Genomic DNA, 13417 nt, shown 5'->3' with positions numbered 1-13417 from the left:
ATAATAATAAAAATAGAGTAAAATACATGTAATAGTAACAACAATAATAGAGAAAAATAATAAATGTAATAATACCAATAATATAGAGAAAAATAATAAATGTATCATATATTCTCGAGTATAAGCTGACCCAAATATAAGCCAACCAGGACCCTCACCTAAGTATAAGCCAAGGGGGGCTTTTTCAGTCTTAAAAAAGGGCTGAAAAACTAGGCTTATACTCGAGTATATACAGTAAATTATGACCATGCACAACACTTGTAATCTTGTAAGGGGAAGAAGAAAAAGCATAGCTGCTTATTTGGGACTTATTGTGCTGATAGAGACAACACCAATGGTGTCTCGGTTCCATTGTTGTATTTCTGATTTTTTCCCCCGGCAGCGAGGTGCCGTTCTCAGCGAGCCAGCCATTCAAGTGAGACGGAAAGGCAAAGGCAAACAGATCTGGTCCCTGGAGAAACTAGAAAACCGGCTCGTCGACATGAGGGACCTTTACCAGGAATGGAAGGACTGCGAGGAAGACAACGTGGTACGTGGAGGAAGTTCTTCCAGCATCTCAAAAAGTCCCTTTTTTGGTATTGTAGCCCCCAGGATCTCATAAACCCATCTGGCTAATGTCATGGGGATGATGGAAGCAGTAGTCGGTATGCTTTCAATATTAATTCATGGTGCTGTTAATGACATTTAAAGCCCTACTTGGCTTGGGACCTCAGAATTTGACGGAGAAGATTTTACTATCTATTCCTGCGACAGGTTATGAGGTTTACTGATGAAGCCCTCCTTTTGTACCGTCAGTTGGAGAAATTTGCTATGGGAGGACATGGGAGAGGACCTTAAAAGTCCCATTGGTAGTAGTGTTCCTGTCCTTGTGTCACCAAGTGAAATCACACTTGTTTACTAAATGCCTTTGGGTTCTAACTGGTTTTAAATCAACCACCAAACATGCATGGTTTTACATCATTTGAATATGTCTTCTTTTTATTTTGTAAGCTGTTGTTTAATGGTGCTTTTTTAGCCTTTTAAAGCCATTGTGTTGTTGAAGGCTTTCATGGCCGGGATCACAGGGTTGTTGTATGACTTTCGGGCTGTGTGGCCATGTTCCAGAAGTATTCTCTCCTGACGTTTCGCCCACATCTATGGCAGGCATCTTCAGAGCTTGTGAGACATGGATAAACTAGGCAAGGAAAGGAAAAAAATACATATCTGTGGAGAGTCCAGGGTGTGACAAGAGTCTTTTGTCAGTTGGAAGCTAGCATTAATGTTTCAGTTAATCACCCTAATTAGCATTGGAAAGGTTTGTCTCCTGCCTGAAGGGCATCTTTTGTTCAGTCATTAGCCGTCCTTGGGGCTCCTCTGTCCTCAGAGTGTTGCTTCCCATCTACTGTTTTGATTTTAGAGTTTTTTTAAATACTGGTAGCCATATTTTGTTCATTTTCAAGGTTTCTTCCTTTCTGCTGAAGTTGTCCACATGCTTGTGGATTTCAATGGCTTCTCTGTGTAGTCTGACATGATAGTTGTTGGAGTGGTCCAGCATTTTAAAGCCATTGTTATCATTTACAGTGAGCCTTTCACATTTGATGAGGTTAGGGGCTCAGTCTCCTCTGTCAAAGAGGAAAAAACACTAATAAAAACAAATTTCCTTTTTTTAAAGACCAAAAAGAACGCTTCTCTAGGAATTCCTAGGTCCTCTTCTGCAACTCTGTGATCAACCTCCAATATTTATTTATTTACAGTATTTATATAAAATACAAATATAATATAGGTGTAAATACAGTAGAGCCTCACTTATCCAACACTCGCTTATCCAAGGTTCTGGATTATCCAAGGCATTTTTGTAGTCAATGTTTTCAATATATCGTGATATTTTGGTGCTAAATTCGTAAATACAGTAATTACAACATAACATTACTACATATTGAACTACTTTTTCTGTCAAATTTGTTGTATAACATGATGTTTTGGTGCTTAATTTGTAAAATCATAACCTAATTTGATGTTTAATAGGTTTTTCCTTAATGCCTCCTTATTATCCAAGATATTCGCTTATCCAAGCTTCTGCCAGCCCGTTTAGCTTGGATAAGTGAGACTCTACTGTACCTTCTTTCTCTGAGAGACCCTAATGCAACCTGTCTCACTGAAAATGGAATAAAGGAACCTTTCAAATGTTTTAAAAAGTATTCGTGACACCAGAGGAGCTAGAGATTCTTCGCAATACTATATTAACCAAATTGGGAGAAGTTAAAACCTGTAAATGTGGATGGCTACCTGTACATTGTTTAAATCGGTCAAGTTCATTTTATTTTTTTGTCACCCAGGAATATTTAGCTAGATAGAAAACAGTATATAAATATCTTTTAAGAAGACTATTTATTTATTTATTTACAGTATTTATAGTCCACTCTTCTCACCCTGAAGGGGACTCAGGGCAAATTAAAATGCACATATACAGGGCAAACATTCAATGCCATTAGACATATTATTATTATTAATAATAATAATAATTCATTTCTATCCTGTTGTCGAAGGCTTTCATGGCCGGGATCACAGGGTTGTTGTATGTCTTTCGGGCTGTGTGGCCATGTTCCAGAAGTATTCTGTCCTGACGTTTCGCCCACATCTATGGCAGGCATCCTCCATACCTCACAACCTCTGAGGATGCCTGCCATAGATGTGGGCGAAACGTCAGGACAGAATACTTCTGGAACATGGCCACACAGCCCGAAAGACATACAACAACCCCATTTCTATCCTGTTTTTCTCCTGTGGGTGGGAGGCAATTTAACATTTTCCAGCTTCCGGCTTCATGAGGGTATGCTCGATTCTGACCACAGGGGGAGCTACTGCTTCATCGTCAACTTGTGACACCAAGTCCTTGATGGTAGTACTTCCTCATTCCTTTCCACATGCTGCTGGAAGTTTTTATGGAAGTTTTTATTTTTGTGGTGTCGTAAATTAGTTAAATTAGCCTCCCTGCATAAAGTGGAACCTAAATTTTCTACTCTACAGATGCAACTGTCTTTTGAACTGCTTAGGTCAACAGTGAGCTAGGCTGCTAATGTTTAGGAGCTTAATCCTGATCATTAATCACTAAATAGTATTGCATATTGAAGGTTAGGTTGGCCAGGACTGCTCTAGATGCTCCAAGAAGGGAAACACTGATAATTCCAAAAACACAAGGGAAAGGTAACCTTAGTTGCTTCTTTTCTTTCTCTCTTTCCTTCTGCCAAAGGCAAGTAGGTCTTATTTCAAGCGGACGGATCCCTTCTACGATGAGCAGGAGAACCACAGCCTCATTGGCGTCGCCAACGTCTTCCTTGAGTCCCTCTTCTATGACGTCAAACTTCAATATGCGGTGCCCATCATCAATCAGAAAGGAGAGGTGAATCTTCCAAAGATTGTGCTTTTACCTAATTATTTGAGAATTACAACTGAGTGCCCAATTACAATTGATTTTCTACTTCCTGATCATAACCAAATGTCTTATACCGCATGCAAGTTCTGAGCGCCCACCAAAGCCTTATTCTATGATTTCTTTTGGTGACATAATTTTACGACTTGTAATAATTGGTTTTTGACCAAAAATGGAGTGATATCCCATTCATATTTCAAACCTGTTTCTTCTCATTGTTCTCCTATTTAATAATTCTAGAACCAATCCATAATGATAATAATAATAACTTTATTTTTATACCCTGCCCCATCTCCCCGAAGGTACTTGGAGCGGCTTACATGGGGCCTAGCCCGATAAAACAATCAAATATCAATGATAAAACAATAAAACAATTATACCAATAAAACCTCAATTAGCATGAGTTATTTTATTGGCAATTCTATATCCATTCAACCAATGGCTACAGGTCATGAAAGTAGCATTTTTGGACTACAACTCCCAGAAGTTTTAGCCAAAACGGCTATGGTGGTTGGGGGATTCTGGGAGATGTAGTGTTAAAATGAATAATTTTTTTAAGATTACGAGACTTAACATGGTTCATTGATAAAATTAGATCAATAAAACAAAGTTAATGTTCAGTTTATTCATATTGTAGGGATTAATTAACCTCATTTTTTGCATATAAAAGTTTTTCTTGTGTGAGACATTTATCTGAAAATGACGGAGGACTTGAGAAGTTCTAAGAAAAAGCAAAGACCTGAGAATCAAAAGATCAAACACTTCAAAGACAGAAGTAAACAGCTGGTAGCAAAAAGAGAGAAATAAATAAATAAATAAATAAATAAATAAATAATAACAACTTTATTTTTGTATCCTGTCTTCATCTCCCCGAAGGGTCTCAGGGCGGCTCAATATAGGGACAAGCCCAACAACAACATACTGTATATACTTGAGTATAAGCCTAGTTTTTCAGCCCTTTTTTAGGACTGAAAAATACCCTCCTCGGCTTATACTCGGGTGAGGGTCCTGGTGGGCTTATATTCCAGTCGGCTTATACTCAAGTATATATGGTATATTTATTATTTTTCTCTATTATTATTGGTATTGTTACATTTATTATTTTCTCTATTAATTATTATTATTACATTTATTGTTTTACTCTATTATTGTTACTTTTACATTTATTTTACTCTATTTTTATTATTATTAATACATTTTTATTTTACTCTATTTATTACATTTATTATTTTACTGCATTTTTTATTATTATTATGACATTAATTATTTCACTCTATTATTATTAAAAGGATACATAAGCACATTTACACTGAAGAAGATGAAAATAATGATTTAATGAGAGTTGAACAGTCATATCTTAAATTACAGTTTGATGTAAAGATTCAAAAACATTTAAACTACTGATGCCTCAATTAATGTAATTTTATTGGTATCTCGGCTTATACTGGAGTCAATGTTTTCCCAGTGTTTTTGTGGTAAAGTTAGGTGCCTCGGCTTATATTCGGGTTGGCTTATACTTGAGTATATACAGTAGGTTTTTAAAAAACTGAACATCTGAGGAATAAACGAGCCAAAGGTTTTGGTTTTGGAGGTGTTTGGACTTCTGGATGTATGTATTTCCCCCATTAGGTTGCTGGCCGTTTGCATGTGGAAGTGGTGCGTGTGAGTGGAGAGATCGGGGAGCGCATCGCCGGAGGTGAGGACAGCATGGAGAGCTTCTCTGAGAACGACCTCCAGGAAAACAAGTTAGTGTGCATGGTGAGTCTTCGTTCCAAAAAGTATCATATAAACTGTATATACTCGAGTATAAGCCTAGTATTTCAGCCCTTTTTTAGGGCTGAAAAAGCTCCCCTCGGCTTATACTCAAGTGAGGGTCCTGCCCGGCTTCTATTCAGGTCGGCTTATACTTGAGTATATAGGTATTCAGAGTTGGACAGTCTTATCTTATTTAAGTCTTATTATTATCTTAAATTACAGTTTTATATAAATATTCAAAAACATTTAACCTACTGATGCCTCAATTAATGCAATTTTATTAATATCTATTTTTATTTTTTAATTTGACCCGTAGCTGCTGCATTTCCCACCCTCATCTTATACTCGAGTCAATAAGTTTTCCAGTTTTTGTGGTAAAATTAGGTGCCTCGGCTTATATTCAGGTCGGCTTATACTCGAGTATAAACGGTATTTGTTTATTTATTTATTTATAGTATTTATATTCCGCCCTTCTTTCTCACCCTGAAGGGGACTCAGGGCGGATTACAATACACATATACATGGCAAACATTCAATGCCATTAGATATACAACAAATAGACCTACACAGAGATAATTTAACATTTTCCAGCTTCCAGATTCATAAAATCTTAGGGTTGGAAGAGACCTAGTGGGCCATCCAGTCCAACCCCTTTCTGCCAATAAGCAGGAAAATCACATTCAAAGCACCCCTGACAGAAGGCCATCCAGCTGCACCACACAAGAGTCCAGGAATAAAAATAAACAGTTTATCCTAAAAAAAAACATATAAAAAGCATCTAGAAATCAAGAATAGAAAAAGAAGATATATAATCCAAAAAGGTTTAGCCGGGAATTGGACAGGGAGAGTGTGTCCCTGTTGGTTCTGCTGGACCTCTCAGCGGCCTTCGATACCATTGACCACGATATCCTTCTGGGACACCTTGCAGGAATGGGGCTAGCAGGGACTGTTCTGCAGTGGCTCCTGTCCTTCCTGGAGGGTCGGGCCCAGAAGGTGTTGTTGGGGGACACCTACTTGACCCGCAACCATTGTGGGGTCCCGCATGTCCCCCATGTTGTCTCTCATCCTCACCAATCACACCCGCGAGGGAGGCAGGACCGAGAGCAGAGTCAAGATGTTTCATAAGGAGAGATACGTCCGGACAGGTAAGCTGGGCCGGAACCGTTTAGGGCTTTATAGACGAAAGCCAGCACTTTGAATTGTGCTCTCTAGCACAACTCTGGAGCTGGCACAAAAGGTCCTTGTACCCCTCTCCGGTGAGCAATCTGGCTGCTGCCCATTAGACCATTTGAAGCTACCGAACAGTCTTCAAAAGCAACCCCACATAGAGCGTGTTGCAGTAATCTGTTTGGGATGTAACTATGGCTTGGACCACTGTGGCCAAGGTACGGGTGCAACTGGCACACAAGTTTTAATTGTGCAAAAGCTCCCCTGGCCACCACTGAAACCTGGGGTTCAAGGCTCAACAATGAGTCCAGGAGAACTCCCAAGCTGCGAATCTGTGATTTCAGGGGGAGTGTAACCCTGTCCAACACAGGCTGTAACCTCACACTCTGTTCAGCCTTGCGACTAACCAGGAGTGTCTCTGTCTTGTCTGGATTCAATTTCAATTTGTTCGCTCTCATCCAGACTGTCACAGCAGCCAAACACTGGTTCAGGACCTGAACAGCCTCCTTAGCAGCAGGTGGAAAGGAGTAATAGAATTGGACATTTTGATTTATAGATGTCATGTTTAATTTCGTTTTAAAAGTCATGTTTAACTATGTTTAAAAAGGATAAGTATTAGTTACCAGTGCGTGGGGGATGGTAGCCAGCTCAGCATTCCGAGGCAGGTTGCCATAGTAACAAGGGCGGAGCCAACCGCCGTTTGGAGGAAAAGGAGGGAATGTTTTAAAAAACAGTTTAGTCTGTGATCTGAGTCACAGGGAAGACACTGGTTCCAGGTTAGGGAAACCAGGGAAGCTCAGATCTCTATTTGTGTCAAATTAAGCAAGTTAAGTGACTTGTTTGGGTTTATTCATAGAGTCTGAGTGGTAAGGGGAAGCAATCCCAGTTAGATCCAAAGTGATCAGTTGATAGCTTTGGTTGTAAGAGAAGAAAAATGTTTAACTACTCAAGGAAAGGAGAAAGTATTTTGAAAGTGGATTCATCATAGGCTATATTTGCAACTGATTAAGAAAGTGTAACTCTGAGAAACAACATTGTAACTATTAAGCTCTGTGCCTGAATAAACTTTTTAATGTTCTCCAACATCCAAGCCTCTGTCACACATATTCTAAACTAAGTTACGCTACCATCTAAAGACGGAAAAAAAATTCCCCTCTGCCTGAGATCTCCACAATTTGGTGGCAGTGGTGGGATAAAAAGATTCTCCCCTGCCTGACTTCTCCACAATCTGGTGGCAGCGGTGGGATCTAAAAGGTTTCCCCCCCTGTCTGAAAGAGCCTCAGTCCTGCCGGACTTCTTTACAAATTGGTGGCAGCGGTGGGATAAAAAGATTCCCCCCTGCCTGACTTCTCCACAATTTGGCAGCAAGCGGTGGGATCTAAAAGGTTTTCCCCCCTCAGTCCTGCCGGACTTCTTTACAGACATCATCTGCGTTCAGATGACATCGAACTCCAAAACTCCGGATGATCTCTCCCAACGGCTTCATGTATATGTTAAACAACATGGGGGACAGAACTGAGCCCTGCTGGACCCCACTAAATAATGGTTGCGGGGCCGAGCAGTTGTCTCCCAACAATACCTTCTAGGAAGGACTGGAGCCATTGTAAAACAGTACCTATGAGACCCATTCCCACGAGGCGTCCCAGAAGGATACCATGTTGTGACAGAAAACAGAAAACCCAGAAATTCCTAGATGAATTTTTTTAAATAGAATTTTTGTTATTTTTTTCATGAGGTTCCTGCTGACTTTACTACGATTAAATAATTATTGATAAGCATTTAAGGGTGTTGTTTTATGATGCCATTTCTTTGACTTGTTTCAATTAAAACATTATTTCCTGTGTGTGTTCTGCTCCTCCTAGATTAAAATCCTCCAGGCCACTGGTTTGCCTCAGCACCTCTCCAACTTTGTCTTCTGCAAGTACACTTTCTGGGATCAAATGGAACCCGTGACGGTGGCCCCCGAGATGGACCCCTCTCTCTCGCCCGTCAGCAAGGAGCCGCGGTGCATGGTCGTCTTCGACCATTGCAATGTAATTTGGGTTTTGTTTGTTATGATTGTATTAGGAAGAGCAACATGCACATGTAGGATAGTTTAGATATTTTTTCTGTTATTATTTCACCCAAAAATGTTATGTTTAGTGAGTAGGAATCCCAGCATCCTTCTCCATCAGTAAACTTTGTATGTCTTATTTTGTTGTTTTGGATATGCATAGTTTAAAGATATTCAGTTACCAGATATAACAGCAACAACAGAAATACAGATAGGTTTCTTCTGCTTATTTGATGACTTTGGGATCAAAGCAGTGTCAGAAAGTGGAATTGGTTGAAAAGTGGGACCCCTTTCGGGAAATATTAGGTAATTGTGGATGCTTATCTGGGAATCACCAAATGTGCATATATACTGCTTATAAATTATTATTTTAGTAGGCCTAGTACTTTTTTCCTGTTTCCCACTTGCGTAGTTTATTATTATTATTATTATTATTTTATTATTAATAATAATAATAATTAAAATAATAATAATAATAATAATAATAATAATAATAATAATAATAATAATATACTTTATATGCCTCTCTATCTCCCCGGGGGGACTCAGGGCAATTACAGGTACATATATATGGCAAGCATTCAATGCCTTTATACAGTTAACAAGGACTGACAATACATAGACAGAGGTAAAGGCTTTCCCCATCTTTTCCATTTCTGGCATCTGGAAGCTGAGCTGAACTCTGGCCATGGGGGGTGGGTTCTGCCACTCCATCTTCCATGCCGAGGAGCTTTGTCATCCTTAGCCGTCCTCCAGATCAAATTATGAGCCTTATGAGCACCTTTTATAACCTCCCCACTTTTTAAAGCAGTACCTATTTATCTACTCGCATTTCTGCTTTCGACGTGCTAGATGGGCAGGGAGTTGGGGTTAGTGGCGAGTGCTCAACCGGACCCTTTCAGTTGGCAGGATTTTCTGCAGCTTAGCAGTTTAGTCCACTGAGCTATTTTAACATTTATATGGTGTAGATTTCTGAAACAGAGAGAAAAGTGATAATAATAATAAATAACTTTATTTCTAGACTGCCCTCTCTCCCCAGAGGGACTCAGGGCAGTTAACATACATATAAACGGCAAACATTCAATGCCACAACTACTTCAGTTAATATCAAAAGTATAAAATGACAATAACATACTTATTATAATAAAAAATCCAAATTAGAAAAAACAATAAATTTAAACATGACCCTCAGTAAAGTGAGTCTACATATATTACATTTCTTCAAAGACACCACTGATTATAAGACACACTATAATTTCATTGCCAACAAAGAAATATGTAAGCCATACCTCTGATTCTAAGACACAACCTACTTTTAGACATGTATATATGGGTAGAAAGTGCATCTTAGAAGTGAATTATTACAATAATAATAACAGTTTGTTATTACAGTAGAGTCTCACTTATCCAACATAAACAGGCCGGCAGAATGTTGGATAAGCGAATATGTTGGATAATAAGGAGGGATTAAGGAAAAGCCTATTAAAAATCAAATTAGGTTATGATTTTACAAATTAAGCACCAAAACATCATGTTATGCAACAAACTTGACAGAAAAAGTAGTTCAATACGCAGTAATGCTATGTAGTAATTACTGTATTTACGAATTTAGCACCAAAATATCACAATGTATTGAAACATTGACTACAAAAATGCATTGGATAATCCAGAACGTTGGATAAGCGAGTATTGGATAAGTGAGACTCTACTGTATTATTATTATTATTATTATTATTATATAACAAAACTAGCTGTGCCCGGCCACGCGTTGCTGTGGCTAGGACTTAATTTTACTTTTCTTTTTGTTGTATGAATATAGAGGCGTGGATGAGAGGTTGTGCTGTCGATTTTCGAGGTTGTGGGGCGTTTAGTTTAGTTGTTTTGTCCGGTGCCATGATTCCATTGCCCTTTTACATATATAGATGTGGGAGAAGCCTGTAGACAACTAGAGTTAGAAACAGAATTAATGACATGATTTATCTTTTTTTTCTGAACTAGGAATTGTCTGTCAACATTACGGATGATTTTATGGAGTATCTTTCCGACGGTGCTTTGGCCATTGAGGTTTATGGGCACAAGCAAAGCGACACTTGCAAAAACCCAGCTCTGTGGGACCTGGGAATCATCCAGGCCAAAACACGAAGCCTCCGGGACAAGTAAGAGTGGTGCCAATTGACTTGTAAATGAATGAATGACGACTTTTGTTGAAAAGCACAGAAACTCTGTATAGAATTTTGAGGAGAGTGGTACCTACCCAGTAATTCAAATGCCACTCAAGTAATGCATTTTCAATTTAGAATGAGTGGGGTTGGACATCACTTTAGCTACCATGGCTCAATGCTATGGAATCAGAAGACTTATAGCTTTACAAGGTCTTTGGTTCATCCCTCACCAAACTATAGCTGCTATGATTCCATAGTATTGACCCATGGCTGTTAAAAGTGTTGTCAAACTGCATTAACTCTACAGTGTAGATACTCCTTAAGACACTAAAAATCCAGGTAGGCTCATGTAAGGAGTTATATGAGCCTACCTGGATTTTAAGAGGCCCAAGAGGCTTTCATGTCCTGAATCACTGGGTTGCTGTGAGTTTTTTGGGCTGTATGGCCATGCTTCAGTAGCATACCCTCCTGATGTTTCACCTGCATCTGTGACTGACATTTTCAGAGCTTCGTCCAAAGGTGTGTTGGAAATGAGAAAAGTGGATTGTATATATGTATCTGTGGAATTTGCTTCACACTTGCTTCAAACAAACAGGGGTTCTTTCTCCAACCCTAGACATTTCTCAAATATATATACATTTCACTTATCTCATTTACAACAGACCTCTGAACAAACCTCTGAAGATGCTTGCCATATATGCAGGTGAAACGTTAGGAGGGAATACTACTGAAACAGGGCCATACAGCACGAAAAACCCACAGCAACCCAATAATAATAATAATAATAATAATAATAATAATAAGAAGAAGAAGAAGAAGAAGAAGAAGAAGAAGAAGAAGAATCACGGTTCACAACTAAGAAATCAAAGGAGATGTCATTTTACAAGGTCTTTAGCCTTCTCTGCCAAAAAGGGCTGCTGCCTCTCCAAACTGCAACTCCCAAGATTCCATAGCATTGAGCCATTGCAGTTAAAGTTAAACTATAATAATTCTACCATGTAGACCAGTGGTTCCCAACCTGTGGTCCATGGACCACCAGTGGCCCCTAAGAACTAAAATATGGTCTGCAGCCTCACCGTTACTACACTGTAGCAACAAGATTGTCTGGTCTCATGAAACTGTCTTAGAGTGCCGAAGCAACGGGGATGTCGGGAGGAGAGAGGCTGACTCCCCACGAAAGGTGTGACAACAAGCCTCCTGTCTGCTGCTTCTCCTCCTCCTCCCTCCAACTGAGTGGAGCTGTTCAATGTGGCGCCTTGGTGTCTTCATTTATAGTTATTTGTGTGGCGATTCAGAAAAATGCATTGGATAAACCACATCAGTTCTATGGTTTTCTGTAGGCGAGCAGATGGAGACTACTGAATGGCATATGTTATGTATCAGAAACTAGAGGTGATGTGGTCTATCCAGTGCAGTTTTCTAAATCAGCACACAAATAACCAAATCGAATCTAAAGTTGAGCAAAAACTGATTCGTAACCCTTTTGGCACTAATGTTGGAGAGTGGTCCCTGGTCAAAGTGGTCCTTGGTCAAAAAAACGTTGGGAACCACTGATGTAGACATACCCCTCATGATTTTGAACATTCCCAAAGCAGAGTGAATAAACTGAATGATTCTTTTTCACATATTACTAAGTTGTGTATCTGTCTTTTTTGCAGGTGGAGTGAGGTCACGCGCAAAGTGGAGTTGTGGGTTCAGATTCTGGAGCTCAATGAGAACGGGGAATATTGCCCTGTCGAGGTGATTCCAGCCAAGGACGTGCACACAGGTGGCATCTTTCAACTCAGGCAGGTAAATTGCAGGAGTTATCCAATACCGTTGTTCTATTCTATTGTAATCTTATTATTCTAATATATCTTTATAATTTTTAAAAATAATTTTTATTCAACAAACCTGGAACCGTGGTGGCGCAATAGCTTAAACCCTTGTGCCGGCTGAACTGCCAAACTGAAGGTTGGTGGTTTGAATCTGCGAGACAGGGTGAGCTCCCGTCTGTCAGCTCTAGCTTCTCGTATGTGGATAAGAGAGAATCCCCCCGCAGGATAGTAACACATCCGGGCATCCCTGGGCAATGTCTTTGAAGATGGCCATTTCTCTCACATTAGAAGGGACTTGCCTCAATTCACCTCTGGCACAATAAAAAAAATTCAACAAAAAAGAATAAAACACACAAGTGTAAAACTCAAAAAACTGCACAACTAGATGCTGTCTACTCCAGCAAGGTGACACCTAAATAAGTACTAAAAATAACAAAGCAGAGAGGCAAAAGCAAGGCACACACATATAAACAAAAAGCCGCTTTGAGTCTTATTTGGGAGACATAAAGCAGGGTATAAATAAATATAATCATCATCATCATCATCCTGAAAAAGTTACAGAAAATGAACATGTCAAATTACTCTGGGACTTCCGAATTCAGACGGACATAGTTTTGAAGCCAAGTACTCACAATTGTGTTAAAAAACAAAGTATGGATCGTCGATGTTGCAATCTCAGACAACAGCAGGATTGAAGAGAAACAATTGGAAAAGCTGACACGATACAAGAATTTAAAGATTGAACTGCAAAGACTGGCACAAGCCATTCAAGGAGGTCCCAGTGGTGATCGGCACACTGGGCTTAATGCCTAAAGACCTTGGCCTGTGCTTAAACACCATTGGCCCTGACAAAATTACCATCAGTCAGCTGCAAAAGGCCACCCTACTTGGATCTGCACACATTATTCGCCGATATATACACTGATATATACACTATATATACAGTCCTAGACACTTGGGAAGTGTCCGAGGTGTGATCCAATATAACAGCCAGCATAGTAATCTTAGGGTTGTTGTATGTTTTCCGAGCTGTGATTTTGTTTGCTGTGTACTC

At 39.4% G+C, this 13417-nt stretch overlaps 1 protein-coding gene across 3 annotated transcripts in view; it reads left to right on the top strand.

The window, feature by feature from the left end:
• The window catches only part of kif13b (kinesin family member 13B), a 304005-nt gene that overhangs the window by 219193 nt on the left and 71395 nt on the right, over window positions 1-13417 (top strand). For all 3 annotated transcript variants that reach the window (XM_062968806.1, XM_062968805.1, XM_062968807.1), the window contains exons 19-24: window positions 383-529; window positions 3230-3379; window positions 5039-5167; window positions 8194-8364; window positions 10383-10540; window positions 12205-12337. In XM_062968806.1, coding sequence (XP_062824876.1) covers window positions 383-529; window positions 3230-3379; window positions 5039-5167; window positions 8194-8364; window positions 10383-10540; window positions 12205-12337 — 888 coding nt within the window. The remainder of the gene's footprint in view (window positions 1-382; window positions 530-3229; window positions 3380-5038; window positions 5168-8193; window positions 8365-10382; window positions 10541-12204; window positions 12338-13417) is intronic.

Source organism: Anolis carolinensis, chromosome 1 (genome assembly GCF_035594765.1).
Source record: "Anolis carolinensis isolate JA03-04 chromosome 1, rAnoCar3.1.pri, whole genome shotgun sequence".
Classification (NCBI taxonomy): domain Eukaryota; kingdom Metazoa; phylum Chordata; class Lepidosauria; order Squamata; family Dactyloidae; genus Anolis; species Anolis carolinensis.
The sequence above is the reverse complement of the archived record's forward strand: the minus strand, read 5'-3'. Positions and strand labels throughout refer to the sequence as shown.